General features: G+C 47.1%; 1 protein-coding gene across 2 annotated transcripts in view; it reads right to left on the bottom strand.

Moving 5' to 3' along the window:
• LOC144165710 (uncharacterized) overlaps positions 1–20,298 on the bottom strand; it is a 133,999-nt gene that overhangs the window by 30,328 nt on the left and 83,373 nt on the right. For both annotated transcript variants that reach the window (XM_077695507.1, XM_077695506.1), the window contains exon 6: positions 5,099–5,181. In XM_077695507.1, the coding sequence (XP_077551633.1) occupies positions 5,099–5,181 (83 nt within the window). The remainder of the gene's footprint in view (positions 1–5,098; positions 5,182–20,298) is intronic.

Consider the following 20,298-nt stretch of genomic DNA (forward strand, 5'->3'; position numbering starts at 1 on the left):
TCGGGTAAAGCGAAGTCCTGAGAAAACGAATGGCAAGTCTTCGATTCTTTTATTCAGGTGTTTACAAACAAAGATGACTTTGTTAAAGTGGTGTTTGTCCGTTTTACCACCGTAATACATGGATATACGGAGAGCCTTCATGGTTTTCATGTCTTTCGTAAGTCAAGTACAGTAATCCCTCGTTTTAATAAGTCAGCGGGACTGCGAAAAATTTTGTTATGAGCAGTGTTTCGATATAAGCAACCACTCGAAAAAAGCTAAAGCAGTTAAGCTTGGATTGCACCACAACTGCAAGGAATTCAAACACAAGGTATTCAGTGAAGCAAAGCTTTATTCAGGTGCAAACAAGGCAGTGAGCTTTGGCTGTTTCAAGTTCTTGCCAGGCGCGAGCAACCCGTGCTGCAATTCGACCAAGCATCGCTTATATGAAGCTGTGGTCGCCACCCGTAAAAGCAGCAGTGGCAGTGGCCAATTTACAGGGGGTCGTGTGGGCGTCATCGAACGCTACGCGATCGCGCTAGAAAGCGCTTGAAATTCTTGGCTCCAGTCCGAGGTTGTGTTCATTGCACTCAAAAAACGATTATCCGCTCATTTTGTGCACACAGCACAATCATGAAAACTAACTGGTTTTGCACTAGGGGCTTTGCGTGATCTCTGGGAATTTTTTTCCCGAGTTGTAAAGCAGTTAGGTTAAAAAACAAGAATTTTTCGGCGGCTTGTTCTCGATGATGCTGCTAATTCTACGGTTCGAGTCCCGGTGTTCGCGCACCATCTCGTCCATGCAATCGACCAATGTCTAGGGAAAAAATGTATTGACCCTACCACGCATTCAAACCTTTTTCTAACGTCGGATGGGCCGAATCAAGCATGACCGGCTCGGGCAAATAGCAGGGGAAAGACCAGCCTGCGTTCACCCGCCATGTTGACAGCGTGACTTTCCGCTGGGCCGCCGCCGCTCGGCCATGCCTCCGCTCGCCACTTCGCTCTAAGCGGGTCAAGCTCTTCATGCACTTCGAGTAATGCGGCGTCAATTGCATGCGTTTGGGTTGGGACGAGAATAAATTTCGAAGAAAGCGATATTTCAAGTAAAACGGTTTCGTTATAACTAGGTATTACTGTATTGTTAGATAGGTGTAGTTGGGTAACAATCGAAGCCTCGGTGATGGGTAGTGTCGGTGAGGCGATTCGCGTTTGTGTCTAGCTTAGATTCCATTTTCTGTGACTCCCGCTTCTGAAAAGTTCATTTCTTTGAATGGAGGTCAGCACGCAATAAGTTTCTGTTGGACGAGTACAGGTACCAAGACTCGGTTACTCCTCGCAATACCAAAAAATGGTCAGCATGGGTGGTTGAGAGTTTTGTCTTCAGGAAGGTTGAAGTACGCATATTCGCGTCGTTGTGTAACCTGGCAGGGTACTCGTACGGGCAGTGCTAGCCGGATTTCTGGAAGTCTGCTAACAATACACCCTTCATGAAGTCGGGAACGAAGATGTACTCAAACCCGTGCGGTGTCGCCTCTACCTTTTCTTTCGCCACATTAACTTCACGTTTCCTGAATGTTGGCTTGTATTTCTTCCGCTGAATCGTATTTGATTGCGACTGGAGCAGCGTCGTGTTGATCACACTTTCCGTCTGTTGTTACGCTCCATGACACTTTGTCATTTCGCAATGGTGAACCCTTGATTGTAATGATGGCTTGTTCCTTAGCAGACACTTCAGAGACAAAAGTAGGCGGATTTCTCAGTTGCATTCGTCTCTGTGATCATCGCGCATCCTAGCAGGGAAAGCAGGGCTGGCTAGTGTGGCAAGTGGCACCTAACCAAATGTGGTTTGGCTTTTTTTTTTAATATGTGCAATGCTGGAATGACGCGAATTGGTCCCAAAACACCTTGCATCCTTTCGTCTTACTCGTAAAACTAGAAAGTGGCAGCTGCGTCAGAATAACTGAGCAATTCAATGGCCGTGAGCAGCTCAGAGTCGTAGTCAGGATTGGCAGCAGGGCCAAAGCCGTTGTACACGACTTTTGGCACTTGAGGCGAACTTGGTTACTTCGAGTGCCGTTGAAGTGAATTTTGAAACCGGGTGTACGTATGTCTTGGAAGGTCCATCGAACCCGACTGGGGGTCCGCTGTCATTTCGCGGTATTCAAACCGTCGTAAGAACATTCCCTTGCACTAGGTCACCTATCATTTTATCCAGCTTGCTGATTCGGTGTCTTTTCGTTGAAGCTGGTTGGTTGCCCCGGCAAGACGAACACAGACTATGAGGTGTCTTGCCGGAGCTCGGCCGCTGCAATCAACAGGCTTGTAACACCAGCCAACATTACGCAACGAATGCAGGGGGTCTAGGTCGTCAATAGATTGCCAGTCGGAAGACGTACCTCTGACGCCAAGCGTGGTTCTTTGGTGGTTGCGTTGCGCATCGGCGTCCCATTGTAGGTTCTGGTCGGTCGTAGGTGGTCGTGAGGACCAGCGATGCCGTCTTACTTCTGTGTGCAGAAATACGCGGCCTATGGCAATAATAACAAGCCGGTTCTGCGAACCTCTAGCAAGATGAGACGCCGGTGGTGTGCTTCGCAGCGTTCGGTCTTCATACAAGGTAACAAAATGTAACTCTTTTTAAAAAATGAAGGTGAATTGAATCAAACAAAACATGCAGCGGAAGTACCAGGCAAGGGAGACCGCGGCCGTGGCTGTCGCAAAATGTGATGATCCCTTAATGATACGGGCAAATTTGAATGAAAGCTCTCTACCTCTACCACCCAAGGGTTCTTTTGAGACCATTGGTGTCAATAGAATACTGCCGAGAACAAATAAAAGAATACACTGGTACCACCAGGAACCGAACCTGGAACTAATAGGGTAACAAAGCTAGAGCCTGTTGTCTTACCGATTTAGCTACGACCCCACGCGGTAACCGGGAAAACAAGTGGTGCACTCACGAAGCACATTCATGGGTTTAGCCCCTGCATTCTCGCTGAATGCCACGCGATAGCGAATAAAGGAACCTTAACCTAACTTCTGCCATTTCACGTCTAGTACGCTAATGTGCTAAAGCATGTGTCTTCCAGTGTTCACGTAAAAAATCTCAGCTCCTTGTCATCCGCCTGCACGCCAAACGACACCTCAAGGAACACATTCAAATACTCCTTGATGGCCAGGCTATCACTCCAAGCCCCAGCATCAAGATCCTGGGCGTGCATCTTCAGGCCAACACAAAGAGTGACATATCCTTGCAGCGCCTCAAACACAGCATCAATAAAATCATACACATGATCAGGCGAGTTGCCACCAAAAAGCAAGGCCTCAAGGAATCCAATACCTTTCGATTTGTTCAAGCTTTTGGCCTCTCGAGAATCACTTACATCTACCCCTTGTCTTCTCGGCAAGGACGACATAAAGATTATTTATATAATGATTAGAAAGGCGTTTGATGAAGCCATTGGAGTTCCCATGAGTGCATCCACAGGGAGGCTTCTTAGCAAGGGGCTCTACAACACGGTGTAAGAGCTGATATAGGGCCATCTTTCTATCCAGAAGTTCCGAATGACCAGAACTGTGGCGGGTCACCGCATCTGTAACCAGATAAGCTAGGCAGCACAGAACGTCCCTCCTCTTGATGTACGCCTGAGCGTTTGGCGACAAGAACTACTTATGCTCCCTTTGAATAGAAATTTGAACCGCTTACGCGACGAGGGTCGCCGACAAACACGGGCTCAAGCACTCAACATCACCCTCGGTGAGGATCATGCAGTTATCTACACAGACACCTCCCAACATCGAGAGCAGCAGTACGCCGTCATCGTGCCTACCTCCTGAATCAACCTCCTTTGTTGTGCCACACTCAAGACCACAGATATGACGGCAGGAGAAGAGACAGCCATCGCCTTGGCTCTCACTGAACTAGGTGTTCCTAAGGTAATCACCGATTCCCAACAAACCTACTGGAATTACCAGTTGCGTTTGGAGTGCCCATATGCATTGCGTGTGCTACCAAAACACTTCCCAAATGGTTTCATTCAGCACGTTTGTACACCCGGTCACGCTTCTATGGAGAGCAACGAATACGCCCACCGTGCCTGCACCTTTATCCTCGCGTGTTATGGATCTGCACGAGGACAGTCACCTGCTGGTCTCGTTCAGGGACATAAGCCAGCATTATTGCCTGGTGAGACAAACCCTACCTTCGCCGTACCCTTACCTTTTCATAGAAGAACAAACTACCCTATGGCTCATACAACCCGGCTCCTTCCACACCCGACCCGTCTTCACTTAATGCACCCGAATCGCTATGACGGTGAATGTAACTTTTGCTCAGAAGTAGGAACACTCTGCCACATAATCGGGGTGTGTGACTTTAGCCTTGAGCATCGTCCACTCTTTCGTCTAGTGCCGAACAAGAGCAATGGGAGATGCTGCTGTCCAGGCTCTCTCTGCCTACCCAGCTTCAGCTGGTTGACAGAGCACAGGCCGGACGGACTGAATATGGGCTAGAGTGAAGAAGGAACCACTCCCCTGGCTGCATTCTGGGACGTTCCGAAATCTGAATAGAAGTATTTTCTCGTCCAGCTCCTCCTCCATCTCTGCCGCCGATCTCGTCGCCTTCGTCCACAAAGGCAGAAACGGAGAAGTGAGATCGTCTAACACCGGCTTCCATACCAAGAATATCTCTTTGAAGTAAAAGAGGGTGTGGTTAGCGCATTTCACTTCTCTCTGGTTTCATTATTTTTACAGCGACGTGAGTGAATTTAAGTGACGTCACTTGGGTAATCGTTGTGGGTGCCGTTTACACCTTTGCTTTCCAACCACATTCACGGGATGAATTGGTGCTAATTTTTTTCAGACGATGATGGTCAGGAATAGCACATACCCAGGCAGAGATTTAACACTAATGTTAAAAAGAGAGAGTTCGGGCGCCTCGACTGAGTCTGCCTGTCCATTAAATTACACATATTAGGGCCATGTTGTACGCCGGGTCGTTGAGACGCTTATGGCAATAAAAACCGACCAACCGGATTTCTCGTTGAGTCAAGATAGAAATACTTACACATGTGAAAACCCGATGTATGGTACCAGTTGTGCATAGTTCTCGTGAGCTTACCTGCTGAAATTTAAGTTTCAGAAGGTTGACAATCATGTCGTCGACTGTCTTCGAAACGTCCTTGTGGAAGCCCACTCCTTCACCTTAACAAAACACACACATACAAAAGACATGAGTTTTAACAGATTTTACTACTTACCAATAAACAAGCCCGCAACCTATTCCATAAATGTGGCGCGTTGAATGTTAAGCACTAATTCTGTGCCCTTAACACACCCGGCTCATGCATCTGTTATAACATGTACGCCCCATTAATCAGACAGATACCAAATCATTTATTTCTGTGTTGCTGTTTTGCCCCTCTTCGGCCTCTTTTGACTCTGTTTCGCTTGTTTTGACAAACAAAATGTTTCATAAATCCACGACGACATTCATGAAGCATATTTTCACGTAGCCAAGGACGAAGGAAATTTCTTCAAGTAAGAAACGTTTATTTCAGCGAACATGGGCTCTGCTAACAACTCAAACAACACAAGCGGCGACGTGGTGGTCTACAACGTCATGTCCGCAAGCGGTGGTCGGCGAATAGAACCCCACCATACTTGCTTCGCGAGCATTTATCTTTTGGCGGTAATCCTACGAGAACCATCACATCGAGAAAATTAGCGATCAAAGCCGCACATTTTGTCGACATACGGTACACTCTGCCTATAAAAAAAAAGGTAGCCTGCGCGACATACAAACGAATTACACAAAAAGGCACGCCTCCCTTCTAAGATATGAAACCTGAGTTAAGCCACACACTGACAACAGGAAACCCAAATAAGCAAACCATAACCGTTCACATGGAGGCGGACGAGTAGTACAATTGCTGCGCTTGTCGTTTCGCCCAGGATGAAAAGTAGCTAAACAAGCTTTTATTTTGTGAACACGGGTAGCGATAGACATTGCACGCAGTCCTAAGAATGCGTGTTTTGGTAATACTGCCCTCACAGTTATTTTTATCGTACTGTAACACCTTCCATTTGATTTGATAAGACTCGCTGAACTCGGGTTGCTTCTTTTCGGTTGACTGCCATGACTGTACAGCACCAAGTAGTGAAAGCACTCCCTACTTTTGCTGAACGCCTGTGTTGCAACGCAATCATTTTAGCAGGCCTGCATGAGGCTCATTCGTACAAAGTGCACAATTCTGGCTTGCAGATGGACAATGACAAGTATACTTCACAGACGACTAAAAACGTTCCAGTTTATAAAACATGCCGGATACAAAGTAAGCGAATACATGGGTAAAAGTTTTTATACTGACGTAAATAGCTGACAGTTTTGTCGCTATCTGTTTTACTCTAAAAATTCGTGGAGTATTTGAAGACTCCAACAGGCATTGTACTATTGTAAGCATTGTCGCATTCCCCTCGAAAGCTGCGGGGAGTTGGATGCAATGTTCGCTTCCCATGAAAAGGAAGAGCAAAACTGACCGCGTACTCTTCTCGTGGTACTCTTCTCTGGTGTGTACTCTTCCGCACCAGAGAAGAGTAAACCTGCGCATCGTGTTCCTCTCTCCAGTACGAAGAGTAAAATTGCAATTTCATTCTTGTCCAGTGCGGGAGTAAGCATGGAGGTGCACTCGACAAGACCGGCCGGGCAACTGACTAGATCGCGAATACCCGGTCGCCCGGGTGTACGCGACAAGACCGGGCGGGCGACTGACTGATCGCGCCAGACCGTCATGTACCGCCAGCGCGGAATACAGGGCTGCGTTTCGTAAACAATGTGCTACGCACGAAAAACAGACGCTTTACGCGACATGGGAAGCTGGAACTGCCCTAATCGTCATACTTGCTTCGACACAGTAAGACGCGTGCTCGGTAACTGCTTGCATGCTTTTGCTTCAGCGCAAGATCACCAACACGCGAGAACGCCGTATATTGGTTCGTTGGCCCTTGCGTGTTGTGCGTGGAGCTAGGTTTTCTTCCGGACGCACGCCACAGCGGCGGCGGCACGGACGATACCGGAACTATGTGTACGGTGTAGCGATTGGCGCGCAATTGTGCGGAGTATATTTGCGGCCTTCGCAGGCTTCGCGCCTTAAGCTAGGGATCTTTCGCTGCACCCGCCACCGTGGCTCAGTTTCTAAGGCGGCGCGCTCCTGAGCACGAGGTCGCGGGTTCGATTCCCGGCCGCGGCAGCCGCTTTTTTGATGGAGGCCAAAAGCAGAAACGCCCGTGTGTACGAGATTTCGGCACACGTAAAGATATCCAGGAGGTCGAAATTAATCCGGAGCCCTCCATTACGGCGCGCATGATCGCCTGCGTTGCGTTGGAGGATTAAACCTTTCAATCAATCAATCAATCAATCAATCAATCAATCAATCAATCAATCAATCAATCAATCAATCAATCAATCAATCAATCAATCTTTCGCTGTTATGAATAGCTTGGATTTATCTACCGGGTGAAGAAACGCTGGCGTGAAGAAGAGGTAAGCCATTAGTTAACCTTGTCTTCTTGTCTTATTTTTTAACGACGCAGAGTTGCTCTCTCACTTGGGCACGCGCAAGCGGTTAGCCGTAACGTTTTTGTGACTCATTTTGACTGTTGCGTAGACTTGAAGAGCAGCTTTTGTACCCGTGTGCAAACAACACCAATTCTTGTACCAGTTCAACCCATAGTAACAGGGCTAACGACACGAGACAAAGAGAAGAGGGCACAAACACAGCCCTGATTTGTGCCGTGTTTGAGCCCTCTTCTCTTTGTCGCGTGTCGTCAGCGCTGTTACTGTAACTATGGACCAACTCGCCCAATCTTCTGTTTTAGAAACATTTCAATCCCTTGTTTCGTGAAGTATTGGTATCCTAGCCAAAAGTTTTCGCGCGTAAGTAGTACGGTGTGGATGTGCGAATACTGGCAGCGCTACCCTGCGCTCTTAGCTCGGCGGCTAGGGTTAGAGGGACTGCCGTGCAGTGGCTGTGGCTACCTGCACGGCTCCTAATAATTGCGTACAATAGGCTGAGTGATAGGAGCGCCTGTAAAGGGTGGCAGTCACTAAAATTACAATAATTTTAGTGAGCGCCGCCCGCACTGCAGTAGACTGGAATGTTGTCCTGGCAGGTTTTTTTTGTGTTTTCATTGAGGGCTGGATGGGCGGAAACGGAACTTTTCGGGGAGTACGCCCCGCACTCTGAAGGGGTAACAACATGCGTCAACCTCACTCAATGAGTACTGCAAACAGGTATTGTCAGCGATAAAGACAAGCGAAAAATTTTGACAGAGGCCGCTGGTGGCGGCAACTGCGGCAGCCGACGGCCCGTCACCATCGCGGGCTTGTCCCGGCCAGAAGCATCCCACAAGCGAGCGGCAGCGACAACGACAGAGTGCATTGGCGGGAATACATTATTTTCCTTTCGATTTTCGCTGTCCATCACACTGTTTGTTGTACCGATTACGTTACGTTTTCCGCGTCCCTTGTCGGCGTCGCTGCATGTGGTTGACCGTTTATGGTTTGACCGTTCTGGTTGTAAAATAACGAGCCAATTGGTTATCATCAAAGGTTGCGATCTGCAGCGTGTATGCAACGAAGCGTAGTCGAGAATGAAGAAAACAGTAGCTATGTGGGCCACTTGCATCTTTTCCACACTGAACCTTCGATCGTATAATGCGCCATACGGTACAATCGGCTGAGGACGACAAAATACAATGCATAATAATCAGAGATCATAACCTTACACAAAGAGTTATCTGTACTTGAATTTTGTGCAATGTTTTTATACCGGGAACAATAGCGAGGTAAACAGTGGAAGCTACGGACGCGTAAACATAAAAGCACTGAAGCGTTTGGAGCACATTGCGTAGGCAAAGCTGTAGGGCGCGCTGCCTGACATGACGTTGGCCAACTGGCACAAGAAGGGTGGCTGCATTCAAGGTCCCTGCGCATTCGTATCTAGACTGGTGACTGCACCAAGCAGTATTGCGTTGCAATACGGGTTAACTGCATGCTGTCGGAGCAAAAACTAAGCTATCACCCAGTAAACTTCATTACGTTGTTCAACCTCGTCAATTTTTTTTCGTTGTAGAACTTATAGTTGCTGTCCCCCTTTTTCTCCCGATTAAGGAGCCAGGTGAAGACGCTACTTGTACGAAGATTTTTTTTGGGGGAGAGAGAGAGCCCCGAGGCGTCAGCAGGACTGGCCGTCGCATTCGAGACACTTTTCCTCACAGCCTTGGACATCGTGGATTGGTTCCTATTGCTGCTGTCTGTGTTTTGGCTGCTCAGCGTGTAATAAGATAAAAAGGCGAAGCGCACCTTATTGCTTCCGGAGACACTGTGCCCTGTGCCTTGGTCCGTACGGTTCTGAAGGCCGCCACCAACATTGAGAAGCAGTCAACTCGAACGTGTTTGTTTTTGATACCAAGTTATGCCTTTTCTTTAACCTTACTAGCACATCCTCATTTGAGAAGCACCCCTACTAAAAAACTCAGTGGCAATGTTTCCTGCGGTTTTCTATTGACCCACCAACATGTATCTGTTGCAGAGTTTCTGTGTCAGTACCTTTGTATCTTGGTGTTGATGGCATCTTGTAATGCGTTAACAGTTCACCAAGCTTAATTGTTTCTCCCTGATTTTTGTTTCCCTAAATTTTCTTTTAAAGGGACACTGAAGTGATTTGTAAACAATGCGGGATTACGAGCGCAAACTGTAGTCCGGAGTCCCTGGGCCCCGTTTCGACCACTCTGTGCGCGTGTACGCGAATTTAGTTAGTAGAAAAATCAATTCAAAAATGCTGTCCTCCTCTCTTTACGCTCGCCCATTTTCTGTGGCGTTTTCGTGTGACGTCAGCAGGAGAGGAGCTGAGAATTGGCTGCGCTACTGCACGGCTCGCCGACCTTCCGCGACCGAGTCAGTCGGCCCACAGTCCGCCGGCAGCCGACGGGTCGTCGCAATTCGTTCGATCAGTTGAAACTAAGCCACAACACGTTTGGGAATGGAAGAATGCGCCTTTCTTTACTTCGTTAGTTTGTACACTGTATCTAGCTCCAAGTCAAGGTCGCTTCACACAAGCGCTGCACAAGCGCACATGCGACGCTTCGCTGACTGGTACGCCAGTAGGAAAATATAAGGCCTCTTGAAGGGGGAGAAGAGTGAGCGAAGTCAATATAGGTACTAAGGAAATAAAATCAACTGATATTTTTACCGTACAGCGTAAAACTAGGGTGCAGGAAGCACTTTTTTGCGCTGGGCGAACAAGCAGAGCGGTCAGGAGCACGACTACGTATCTGCGAACGCTTTCCCGTCTACGAAATGCAATTGTTAGACGTGAGCCATTGTGGAAACTCGGGGGACGCTTACTGCACGAGTGCAATACAACAAATAGTCACCTAAGCTGCTTGAAATACTAAAACTAAATAAAAGTGTAAACTGGTTAGATATTATATACCTAATATTTTCCATTGCCGCTCGCGGCCCCCTGTGGCCTAGTCGTCTGGTGCGCTAGGTATGTCACCGCAAGTGTTTTGCCAGTCACAAGTTCGAATCGACGCGGGTACATGCTTTTTTTTATGAGTTAACTTTTTCGTTTTTCGCCGATGTTTTCTATACTGAGTTCACCTTTTTTTGGGCCGCAACGTTCATTGCTCCACGAACTAGTCCACAGAACTCGCGCAGGCTGGAACTGCCGCGGTAGCGAGTTCTCGTTGGCGTGCTGTTGCCATAAGCACCGACTGCTTGCGGGCAGTGGGCACAGGCCAGAATCAATAGACCCTTGGCCTGGTGCGAACACGCTTTTTACGATACAGGCATGAGCGAGGCAAGCTCCAAATATGGGGGAAAAGCGCATGCATTTGAGCGTCTGCGGGGACGCGGAGGGCGTTCATGCACTGCGTAGGCCTCAGATAGTGAATGCTACGATTCCAAGCCGTCCTGGGAGGCTTATCTTATGCATTTTACAGCCGACAACATGGCAGAAGCGCGATGCTACGATAACTGAGATATTTAGAATGCCCATCCAACGACGCCATCGAATGTCAAACATGTTGCTTTACAGATCGAAACCGAAACCGAAACTTGTTTGATCGCTAACCTTGGGCATCGTCCAATCACGGCGCCCCCTCCTCCCAACGTCACAGCTTAGTTTGTGCGGCCGCCGCAAACCGCGCATGGTAGTTTTTCTTCTCTCGTGCTTTGTAAAATAATTACCGATTTGTCAACCGGATAAACGATGAAAAGAGTGCTAATATGAGCCAGTATACACAGTGCAAGCAAAAACGGGAGCTTGACAAATTCACTTCAGTGTCCCTTTAAATATTTTCAATGTGTCTTAAGTAAGAGCTGGCTTTCCCGTTCGTGTGATGCACTCGCTGATGCAGGAAGCCCATTGTGTTATATTTTAATACTGTTCAGTATTCTCCCCCTCCTCCATTTCTACTGATGCTTTTCGTGCTAATGTCAGTACCTTCTTATTTGTGTGTGTTAACGTCATTTTTATTGTCTTGATTTAATGTTTGTAGTTTAGTGTTTTCAGTTGCTTTGCAGCATTTTTATTTGTGAATTTTCTTGAATGTGTCCTAAATAGGAGCTGTGTCTCCTTCTGTGTGGATGTGGAGTAAGAACCATTTTTTATGCTGTGATATTTTAATTCGAAATGAATGGCTTTTTGTGTGAAATTACAGAATGAACCGATTCTTGTGATATTTGCTTCGAAAAAAAAAAACGTCTGAGCTAGTTTTACTTCTTCACAATGTTTAAAAATAGCTTCTCCTTTTCTGTTTTTTTTGTAACTGTCTAAAGTACCATCGTGGGTTGGGGGGTAGTAGCTGGCGGAGGGAAAACTTGCTGCCTCGCGGGGAATAGTAGAACACTCTTGGGGCGTAACGACATGCTTCCAAAAGAGAGTACTAGTACCATTCTTCAGTATCGGGCAACGCCACAGCCAATAGAGCTTACTCACGCCGAAAGGGAGTGACGAAATGCTGCCTTGCAGATGGCATTGCAATTACCATACAGGTTTCAAGTACTCCGTCTCGAAAGCAGCAAGTAAATCCCCCAAGGAGTATTTCGCCTCTCGCTTTGACGGCCAAGCGCCCCTCCTGGGATGGGTAACCCAATGCTTCAATAGGGAGTGAAGTATGGGAAAATAGTTTTTACTCCTAGAGAGAGTGCCCAGGACTCCTCCTCGACGTATTAGTGTCTTAGTGTGTAAATATTTTAATACATGCTTATAAAAAGAAGTAAAGCAAAAGTGACAACCAAAAATGAAGCCCCAGGTGTCTCGGGATGCACTGGACTTTCACTATGACTCCCTTCATTTGGGTAAGGAATTAAGTTTATGGTGCTTGCTAAAGCTAGTAGACACAATCACTCTGAGTCTTTATTTCAAACTACGAGTTCGGGATTTTGAGCTGCTATGAATTCTGGCAAAGCTCTTCACTGCATGCTGGAATAAAAGATTCGCGCAATACATCTTGCACTACAGTAAGCAGTACTGCCCTAATCTTTGCTATAAAATGTGCGTACACACTGTGAAATGAAAAAAAAACTTGCCTGTATTTTGAAATATTGTAGATAGCATTCAGCAAAACGATAACCAGTGCTAAACGGTCATTGTAACAGCATTTGCCAAATGAAATATCAATAGCCTGAAGCCTTCATGCTGTCCCCTCCGTCACCAGCCCGTGCACCGCCAATCATACCAAGCTGAGAACAACTCGTCATGCCATTTTTGAAGGCATGTTGGGCTGCGCGTTTCCATACACTGCATTGGTTTATCCCGGCCTTGTTAGTCCCGATGGTCGAAGGTCAGTCTTCATGAAGCCCACCATCACCTTTATTTAATTAAAGGCCCTCACAATTCATTCTCCCCTCATTTCATGGTCACCGCACCCCTGCATTTATTGTGCCTCACTGGGATGGTCACCTTCGACAATGGGTGATCATAAGAAAATAAAACTTGCACGATGGGGCACAGCGCGAAAGGCGCGCATTACAGAACGATGAACAGACGCTTCTCAAGCTGCCGCCGTCAAACAAGTTGGAAAGAAGTTGTTTAATTTTGAATGATTCCTGTTCTTTTTCCTGCACCCAAATAACAATGTGCATTGGAGGATGTGTCGGGGACATGGGCCCGCAAACGTCTCTTTTTTGAACTATTCACATATGAAATAATTTGACTCGCACGTTTATCTTCCTTCTTAGCCCACGTTCTTGATTTACATTGGCGCTGTAGAAGCTGGGGACGAAGAACGCTCAGGAAGTAGTTGTAATCTCCTCTCTCGACACAGAGGCGGCGTCGCTGTTGTCTATTACTCATTAATTTGTACCCAAATCCCTTTATGCAAGGACTACACTTCTTGCTCATACTTAAAGGTCTTCTCCTTCATCTTTATCGTAGTTCGTGACCGTAGTGAGGAAAGAGTTATCTCAATGTACTGCCTTCAGATGACACCCACAAACAAAAAACACTGTAGTTTAAACCTGACGTAGCGCATCAAAATGAGGTGAACCGCTGGGAGTGCGCCTAATGTTTATTTTTCGATAAAGCTTGCTGCTTGCTTGACGCCAGAGGGGGCAACTTGGTCTTTACTAGTCCGAGTTATTAAGGCTGATGAATTACGGCTGATAAACATCAGGACAAAACTGAAAGTACAGCTTAGTGCAACACGTAGGTTATCAAATCCCGGGCTCAAATTTGCTGCAAGATCACCGCTGTCGACAAAGCTACCCAAAACCTCCAGCAAACGTCAGTCTTCGTCGAAGTCGGCTGATGTTTTAGAGAAGGTGCCAACGACTGTTGGACATCGCCAGTTTTTATTTCATTTTGCGCTGGCGACACTGACCGTAATTCCGTCCACTAGGATTTACAAGTAGTGTACGACCAATTGGCGCTGGAAAATGGCAAGAAGTGTAAACCACTGGTCGGCGACTTTGGCTAGTTTCGGTTTCCGAAATTGTGGCGATCCTAGCGGCACAGTGCTGCGGCGTGGTCCTTCCCTTTCCCTCGGCGTTTCTTTCTTTCCACGCCGTCAACGCTTCCTTGCCTCCTCACGCATGCGCAACAGCTCACCGGCACCGATATTTTTTTTTCTTTCTCTCGGCGCTCACGGCGGGCCAGTTCGGTGCGTGCGTGAGCGAGCCGGCGTGCGAAGGGTTGCGCGCGTTGCCTAAACGCCTCCACGGGCTGAAAGTTTCGCTGCATTATAAAATACATCCGAATGTATTCTAAATATGGGGTAGCGGAGAAAGGAGCGTTTCCACTCCTGCGCAGCTCTGTGGTGCAGCAACACAGGGCGGTGAAGTTCGGCCAAGTTTCTCGCCTTCTCCAAAGACGACAGGTAAGCAAATTAGCTTTGTACAAGTTATAGTGAATTCCTTGAAAGCCGACCGATTGCACTCTTCTGTTTTCAAATTAATTCGCGCATGTAACGTGAAGTTAATAAGTCATGTCACTCGTCTTGGAGTGGAAACTAATGTGCAAATATATCCCAGCTGTGCAAGTACGCAAAGTTTTGGTAGAAGTAAACGCGTCTTTGGCACGCACACTCTTGCTCGCCAGACCAATTTGTGGTGGCATTGCCGTCTTTTGATTGCCTTAGTAACTGCTGGAATGTCGATTCAGTATACTTATCAAGGTATTTTTTGTTGTTTCGTGCAGCAGGTATGAGTCTAGGTTTGGGCTCCAAGTCGAGGACGGTTTGCGACTTCATTGGACGTTTCCTCCGGTGACTCTCCTCAATCCATCCAATGTCATCACGACGCACCTGCTCACAAAGAAGGCAAGCTCAACTGTACGCGCTTCTTGCCTTTCACGGCGTACCTACTACCACAGCGATTGGTGGCATGGAGGTGCTGCGCCCTAAGCATTTTTTAACTCCGCCGTCTTGCTCCAAAACGTATATTTGCGGCGAAACTACTGCCAAGCGTTGCTTCAGTGCTCCGAAAAACTCACGTAACACCGCGGTGTTCAATGCAAGTCAATTTTCACATAAAGCAGTGGAAGGCCGAACCGAAATACATGCGTTGTCTGCAGCAACCATTGCAAGCGTTTCGCTCATTTAATAAATAAATAAATAAAACCAAGTAGCATTGCCGGCTTGCTGTTCAATCTAAATTGCGCGCCCGCGCCTTGTCATCTTATCGCGAGTGGGTTTGGTGTTCCATAGTTCTGAAGTTAGAATGGTCATGCCGTATCAGACAAGATAAGAGGCGCTGCCCGAGCTAGAGGGTAGCTTGTAACAACCTGGCCGATATCTGCGGCTTACAATATAGGAAAGCTTTTATTTCTGGGCGTCCTCTCCCCCCAGCCTTCCCTCCCACCCGCGGTAAGCAGACTGTTCATTCACGCGCCATTAAAAGAAAAGATGGGTGCGTTCGATTTGTGTTCTGTGTTCTACGACGTGCACATGGTTGCGCATTGTTTTTGTGCGTAGATATAATCCAGCAATGAGTGCCTACAGTGCGGTCATTGTGTTGCAACAGTTTTTTATGGCTGCATTTTGTTGGTGTGAACATGATTTCTCCGAAGTGTATGCAGGTTAATGGGCTGTTCAACGCTTTCTTTCAGAGTTTGCGTTAACTCACTCGAAAGGCAGGGCTTGAAGCATACGTGTGCGTGCTTTCTTTTAACATATAGGTTCCTAATTATTGTGTCTCTGAACTGAAAAGAATTTTTTTAATGTCTAAGGAACATTCCTGTCTCGAGGTGAGCCCAAGATATAAATATACACTGAGTGGAACTTTCAAGTTCTTTTCTTCTCCTGCCGAGGTGTGCGCGAAAAAAAAATCTTTGTAGGGACTAGAACTTTCGGAGTTCTTCTTTCGTATTCAAGTATTGTGTACCTAAATGTGTATTCATGGCTGTAACTTTTGCGCAACTTTAGACGGAGGCAGATACAAAAAGGGACACGAAGACCTGTATCTGTGTCCGTCTAAAGTTGCGCAAAAGTTACAGCGCAACTTTAGTTCAAAAAAGCAACTAGCCCGCATAACCATGTTATTGTAAATGTGTATGTAGCACGTTCTTTTCCTATTGTACAATATTGTATCCCCAAATTTGCATATGTCATATTTTTGCTTAATCTTATACTGTGTACAAAAAATGTATGTGAAATATATGATTGTAGTACATTTGTTTTCATGACTTCGAATCAAAGACGTCCTCATATGAATTTTGAATAAACGCCAAGCAAAAAGAATGTTTGTGTAACACTCCAATTAATATCGCCACAAATACAACAATTTGACACCAGAAAACATACTATTACCTACATGTTTTCTTCGTTCAATTATGAAACACGTTACTGCACACGTAACAAACGACGGGCAGCGGCCATTTGGAGACATCGCCGCCGCTCGTCCAACTTTCGCGCCTAGTATTATTGCCGAGCGGCCCATGAGGCAGCGACCGGCGGCAGGCGCGAAATTTGGGCCAGCGTCGGTTTCAAGGGCCGGCACGCGGCAGCCCGGCCTGGCTGCCACGGGAAAAATGACGTCAGCAGCGTCCGCGACGTCACCAACCTCCTTTCTCCCCTCGCCACTCGTTGCCATGACGATAAGTACGTTTTTCAGACGCCACGTACTACTAGGGGAGGATTTGGCGCTGTTGCGAATTACGCGGGACCATGGTGGATGCTAAAGAGGCCGCCCTGTGGTGTAAACGACCGCGCCAGTAGCCGAGAAATTAATGGCATTCATTCTTTTTCCAGAAGTAGCGTTGATTTTCTGCACTACATGCTGCAGCTTTGCAGCTTCAAGGCGAGGCTTCATTATACCTCAAAGTCCTAGTACCTTTTAGCCTACATGAGGGTCGAGGCAGTCTTGGCTATAATAAGATTTTTTTCATCTCGGACGCATCCGGCCTGCTTCAAACAGGCAAGACGCGCACGCTGTCATTACAGTAAGTTTCGATCTGCGGTGACACAAGTCGCCAGAGACTAGTTGTCCAATGCTCCTCCTCGCAATAGAGTCTTTAAAATCATCGTATGCACAGGGAAGGTTCCGAGTCACACTCACTCAAGAGAACGAACGGGGGAAGGGGGGGGGGAGGATTCACGTTCACGTTACACTGCTGAATATACTTGCAAAGAATGCGTGGTTGATTATCGGACTTTTCCTATCCCCAAGGCTAAACCGACCGCGTAGTACTGCCTGCTCGATTGATTCGGACAATTGGGACCGTCAGTGAGCATCTTTCTTGGCTGGGGAACATTCATTTGTCACAGAAGCACACATCGTCAACGCCACCGAAGCACGAGACTCTTACTGAAGCTGTTCGCAGGCCTGAGTCACTCAGGGACCGATATTCGTCTTACGTGACACGCCAGGCCGCAACCCAATAAGTGGGCCAAGGAGGTGGTCGTTGAGACAGATAATAAAGTCAAATACCCGTTCTTATTTTTAACAGCCCTCTAAAACGACTACATCACGCAGATGTTCCAGTAGACGTTTTTTTGGTCGAATGTCTAAAAAATTTGAACGCATTGCCAGGTTATTACCGACACACTTTGAGGAACAGAACTGATCTTCTTACGGCACACTGTAACGCTCATTCTTTGGCACAAGATCAATAACTGCGTGCAGTTCATTAGCAGCCTACGGAACCTCCAAGAAACTCGAGGATGTGTAAGGCACTCGCTAAGTTATGCGAACATCGAGAAATGCGCTGGGAAGGAAAGGTAAAAGAAATTATTGCTGGGGAACAGGTAAGCGAATTGGGCAATGTGCAGGGAAACCTTTCTTCGTTGAGTGCAGCAGATATTTTCAGACATATTCGTGACAAACTTCTCGCTTAATTGGTGATACTGGTGTTATTGTGCCCCTTAACTCCAGTCCGGCACCTGGGCGGGCCGCAGGCAGTGTACTAGGCTCTAAATGACTATTTCAGTATTTCAGCGCTTGTTCCAGGGTACTTGATTTCGCCGCTGTTTCTTGTGAAAGTCAAGGCACGTGGCTGAAGGTACCGATCAGTGCTTTTGTCGCGTCTTGTTTGTGTTGCTTGTCGTCAGCCTCACCTCTTTGTCTCCGTGACGCTCTGTATCTCGTGCTCGCATTTCGTGTGGTTTTTGGCATTGTGGGCTTTCCAGTGTCATCGCTCTTTGTCTTTGCTTGTACGATAGCATCCGTGAAACAGTCTGCAGCCTGCAGTTGTTTATCTCGGAGTCGTCGCACTTGATTTTGCTTGGCGTTTTAGCCACCTTTGTTTTCCAGTGAGTAGTCACTGGGGTGAACAAATGGAAACTCGAGAGCCTACCACGTAAAGTGGTGAGCTCGTTTTAGGTGAATACGGGAGCGCGTTGCCACCGGTACTATCAGAGCAGCCCAGCGTGGGCTGCGCGAAGCATAACGCATGCCCAGGGCATGTGAGATCCAGATTGTGCTTTCAGCGGCCGCATCCCGTGATCGGAGCGCCTGCTCGTCTTCTGCTATGTTTCGCGTCTTCTGCTATCGATGTCGCGCTTGGAGCACGGAATCCCCGATCCTTGTCAGACCATGCCGAATAAAAGTAACGAAGGTGCTCTTACACCGTAAATAGACATATACCGGTCAAGCAGAGCGATGGTAGCGTGGAATACAAATAGCACAATTTGTGGCTATTTCAGCCGCTCTTGCCGGTGACGCTGTCCTTTAGCACTGCAATCAAGAAACGCGCCTGCGGTGATAGCCAAGACGCTTGCTTTGCATGCACACCGCGCTCCTCTTTTTAAAGACGATAGTCTTTCTTGGGCTACTTAAACTCAGAAATTTTGGTCTGTCTCTATGTCTGCCAGTCTGTATGTCTGTTGTCTGTTCGTCTGTCTGTGACTCGATTCAGCCACCCGGCCAAAGTAAAACAATGCCTGCGCAATAGTCTTGTATCATCATCATCATCATCATCATCATCATCATCATCATCATTATAATCACCACCAGCCTATCTACGCCCACTGGAGGGCAAAGGCCTCTCCCATGATTCTCCAATTATCTCGGTCCTGTGCCAACTGTGACCAATTTATCCCCGCAAACTTCTTGATCTCATCTGCCCATCTAACTTTCTGCCGCCCCCTGCAACGCTTGCCTTCTTTAGGGATCCACTCTGTTACCCTTAATGACCAGCGGTTATCTTGCGTTTGCATTACATGCCCTGCCCACGTCCATTTCTTCTTCTTAATTTCTACTAATATGTCTTTAACACCAGTTTGCTCCCTGACCCACTCCGCTCTCTTCTTGTCCCTTAATGTCACACCTATCATTTTCCGCTCCATTGCCCGCTGAGTCGTTCTGAATTTAAGTTGAACCCTCTTAGTGAGCCTCCAAGTTTCTGCCCCGTAGGTGAGTACCGGTAAGATGCAGCTGTCATACACTTTCTTCTTCAGCGACAATGGTAGGCTGCTATTCATTATCTGAGAATGTCTGCCATATGCACACCACCCCATTCTGATCCTTCTAATTATCTCTGCCGCATGGTTCGGATCTGGGGTCACAACTTGGCCTAAGTAGATATATTCGCTTACCACTTCCACTGCCTCGCCACCTATCTCAAACTGCTGTGCTGTCCCGAGGTTATTGATCATTACTTTAGTTTTCTGCATATTAATTTTCAGGCCCACGGTTCTACTCTGTTCGCCCAGTGCGGAAAGCATGCTTTGCAATTCGTCCCCCGAGTTACTTAGCAAGGCAACGTCATCAGCAAATCTAAGGTTACTGAGGTATTCTCCATTAACCCTTACTCCCACCAGTTCCCAATCCAACGTTCTGAATACTTCTTGTAAGCATGCTGTGAATAACATTGGAGAGGTTGTGTCTCCTTGTCTGACACACTTCCTTATAGGTATTTTACTGCTATCCTTATGGAGGATGATGGTAGCTGTAGACCCATTGTAGATATCTTCTAGTATTCTTACATAATGCTCATCAACCCCCTGGTTCCGTAATGCCTGAATGACTGCTAGGGTTTCGACCGAGTCAAATGCTTTCTCATAATCATAAGTCTTGTATAGTCACAGCTAAATGTGCCCATCTAAGTCCGGTGTAATGTTCATACGTGTCAATATCGTTGAAGAACAACAAGACATTACGCATATATAAGACAACAATTTTATACAGAAGTAATATTTGCAGCGTTCCTTTATAAAAACAGTGGCTGCGTATCTACTCCTTTCGTTGCAAATGGCGTCAAAAGACGATAGTCTTTATCGGCTTTTGCAAAGTAAATGCCTCCCTTCGCTTTACCACACACCTCTCATGTTGTTCCTCTTGCGTCGCGCTCCTCCGAAGGTAAAGACGCCAAATGTTCG

This window comes from Haemaphysalis longicornis, unplaced genomic scaffold (assembly GCF_048455015.1).
Source record: "Haemaphysalis longicornis isolate Haplotype H1 unplaced genomic scaffold, Haemaphysalis longicornis Haplotype H1 scaffold_148, whole genome shotgun sequence".
NCBI lineage: Eukaryota > Metazoa > Arthropoda > Arachnida > Ixodida > Ixodidae > Haemaphysalis > Haemaphysalis longicornis.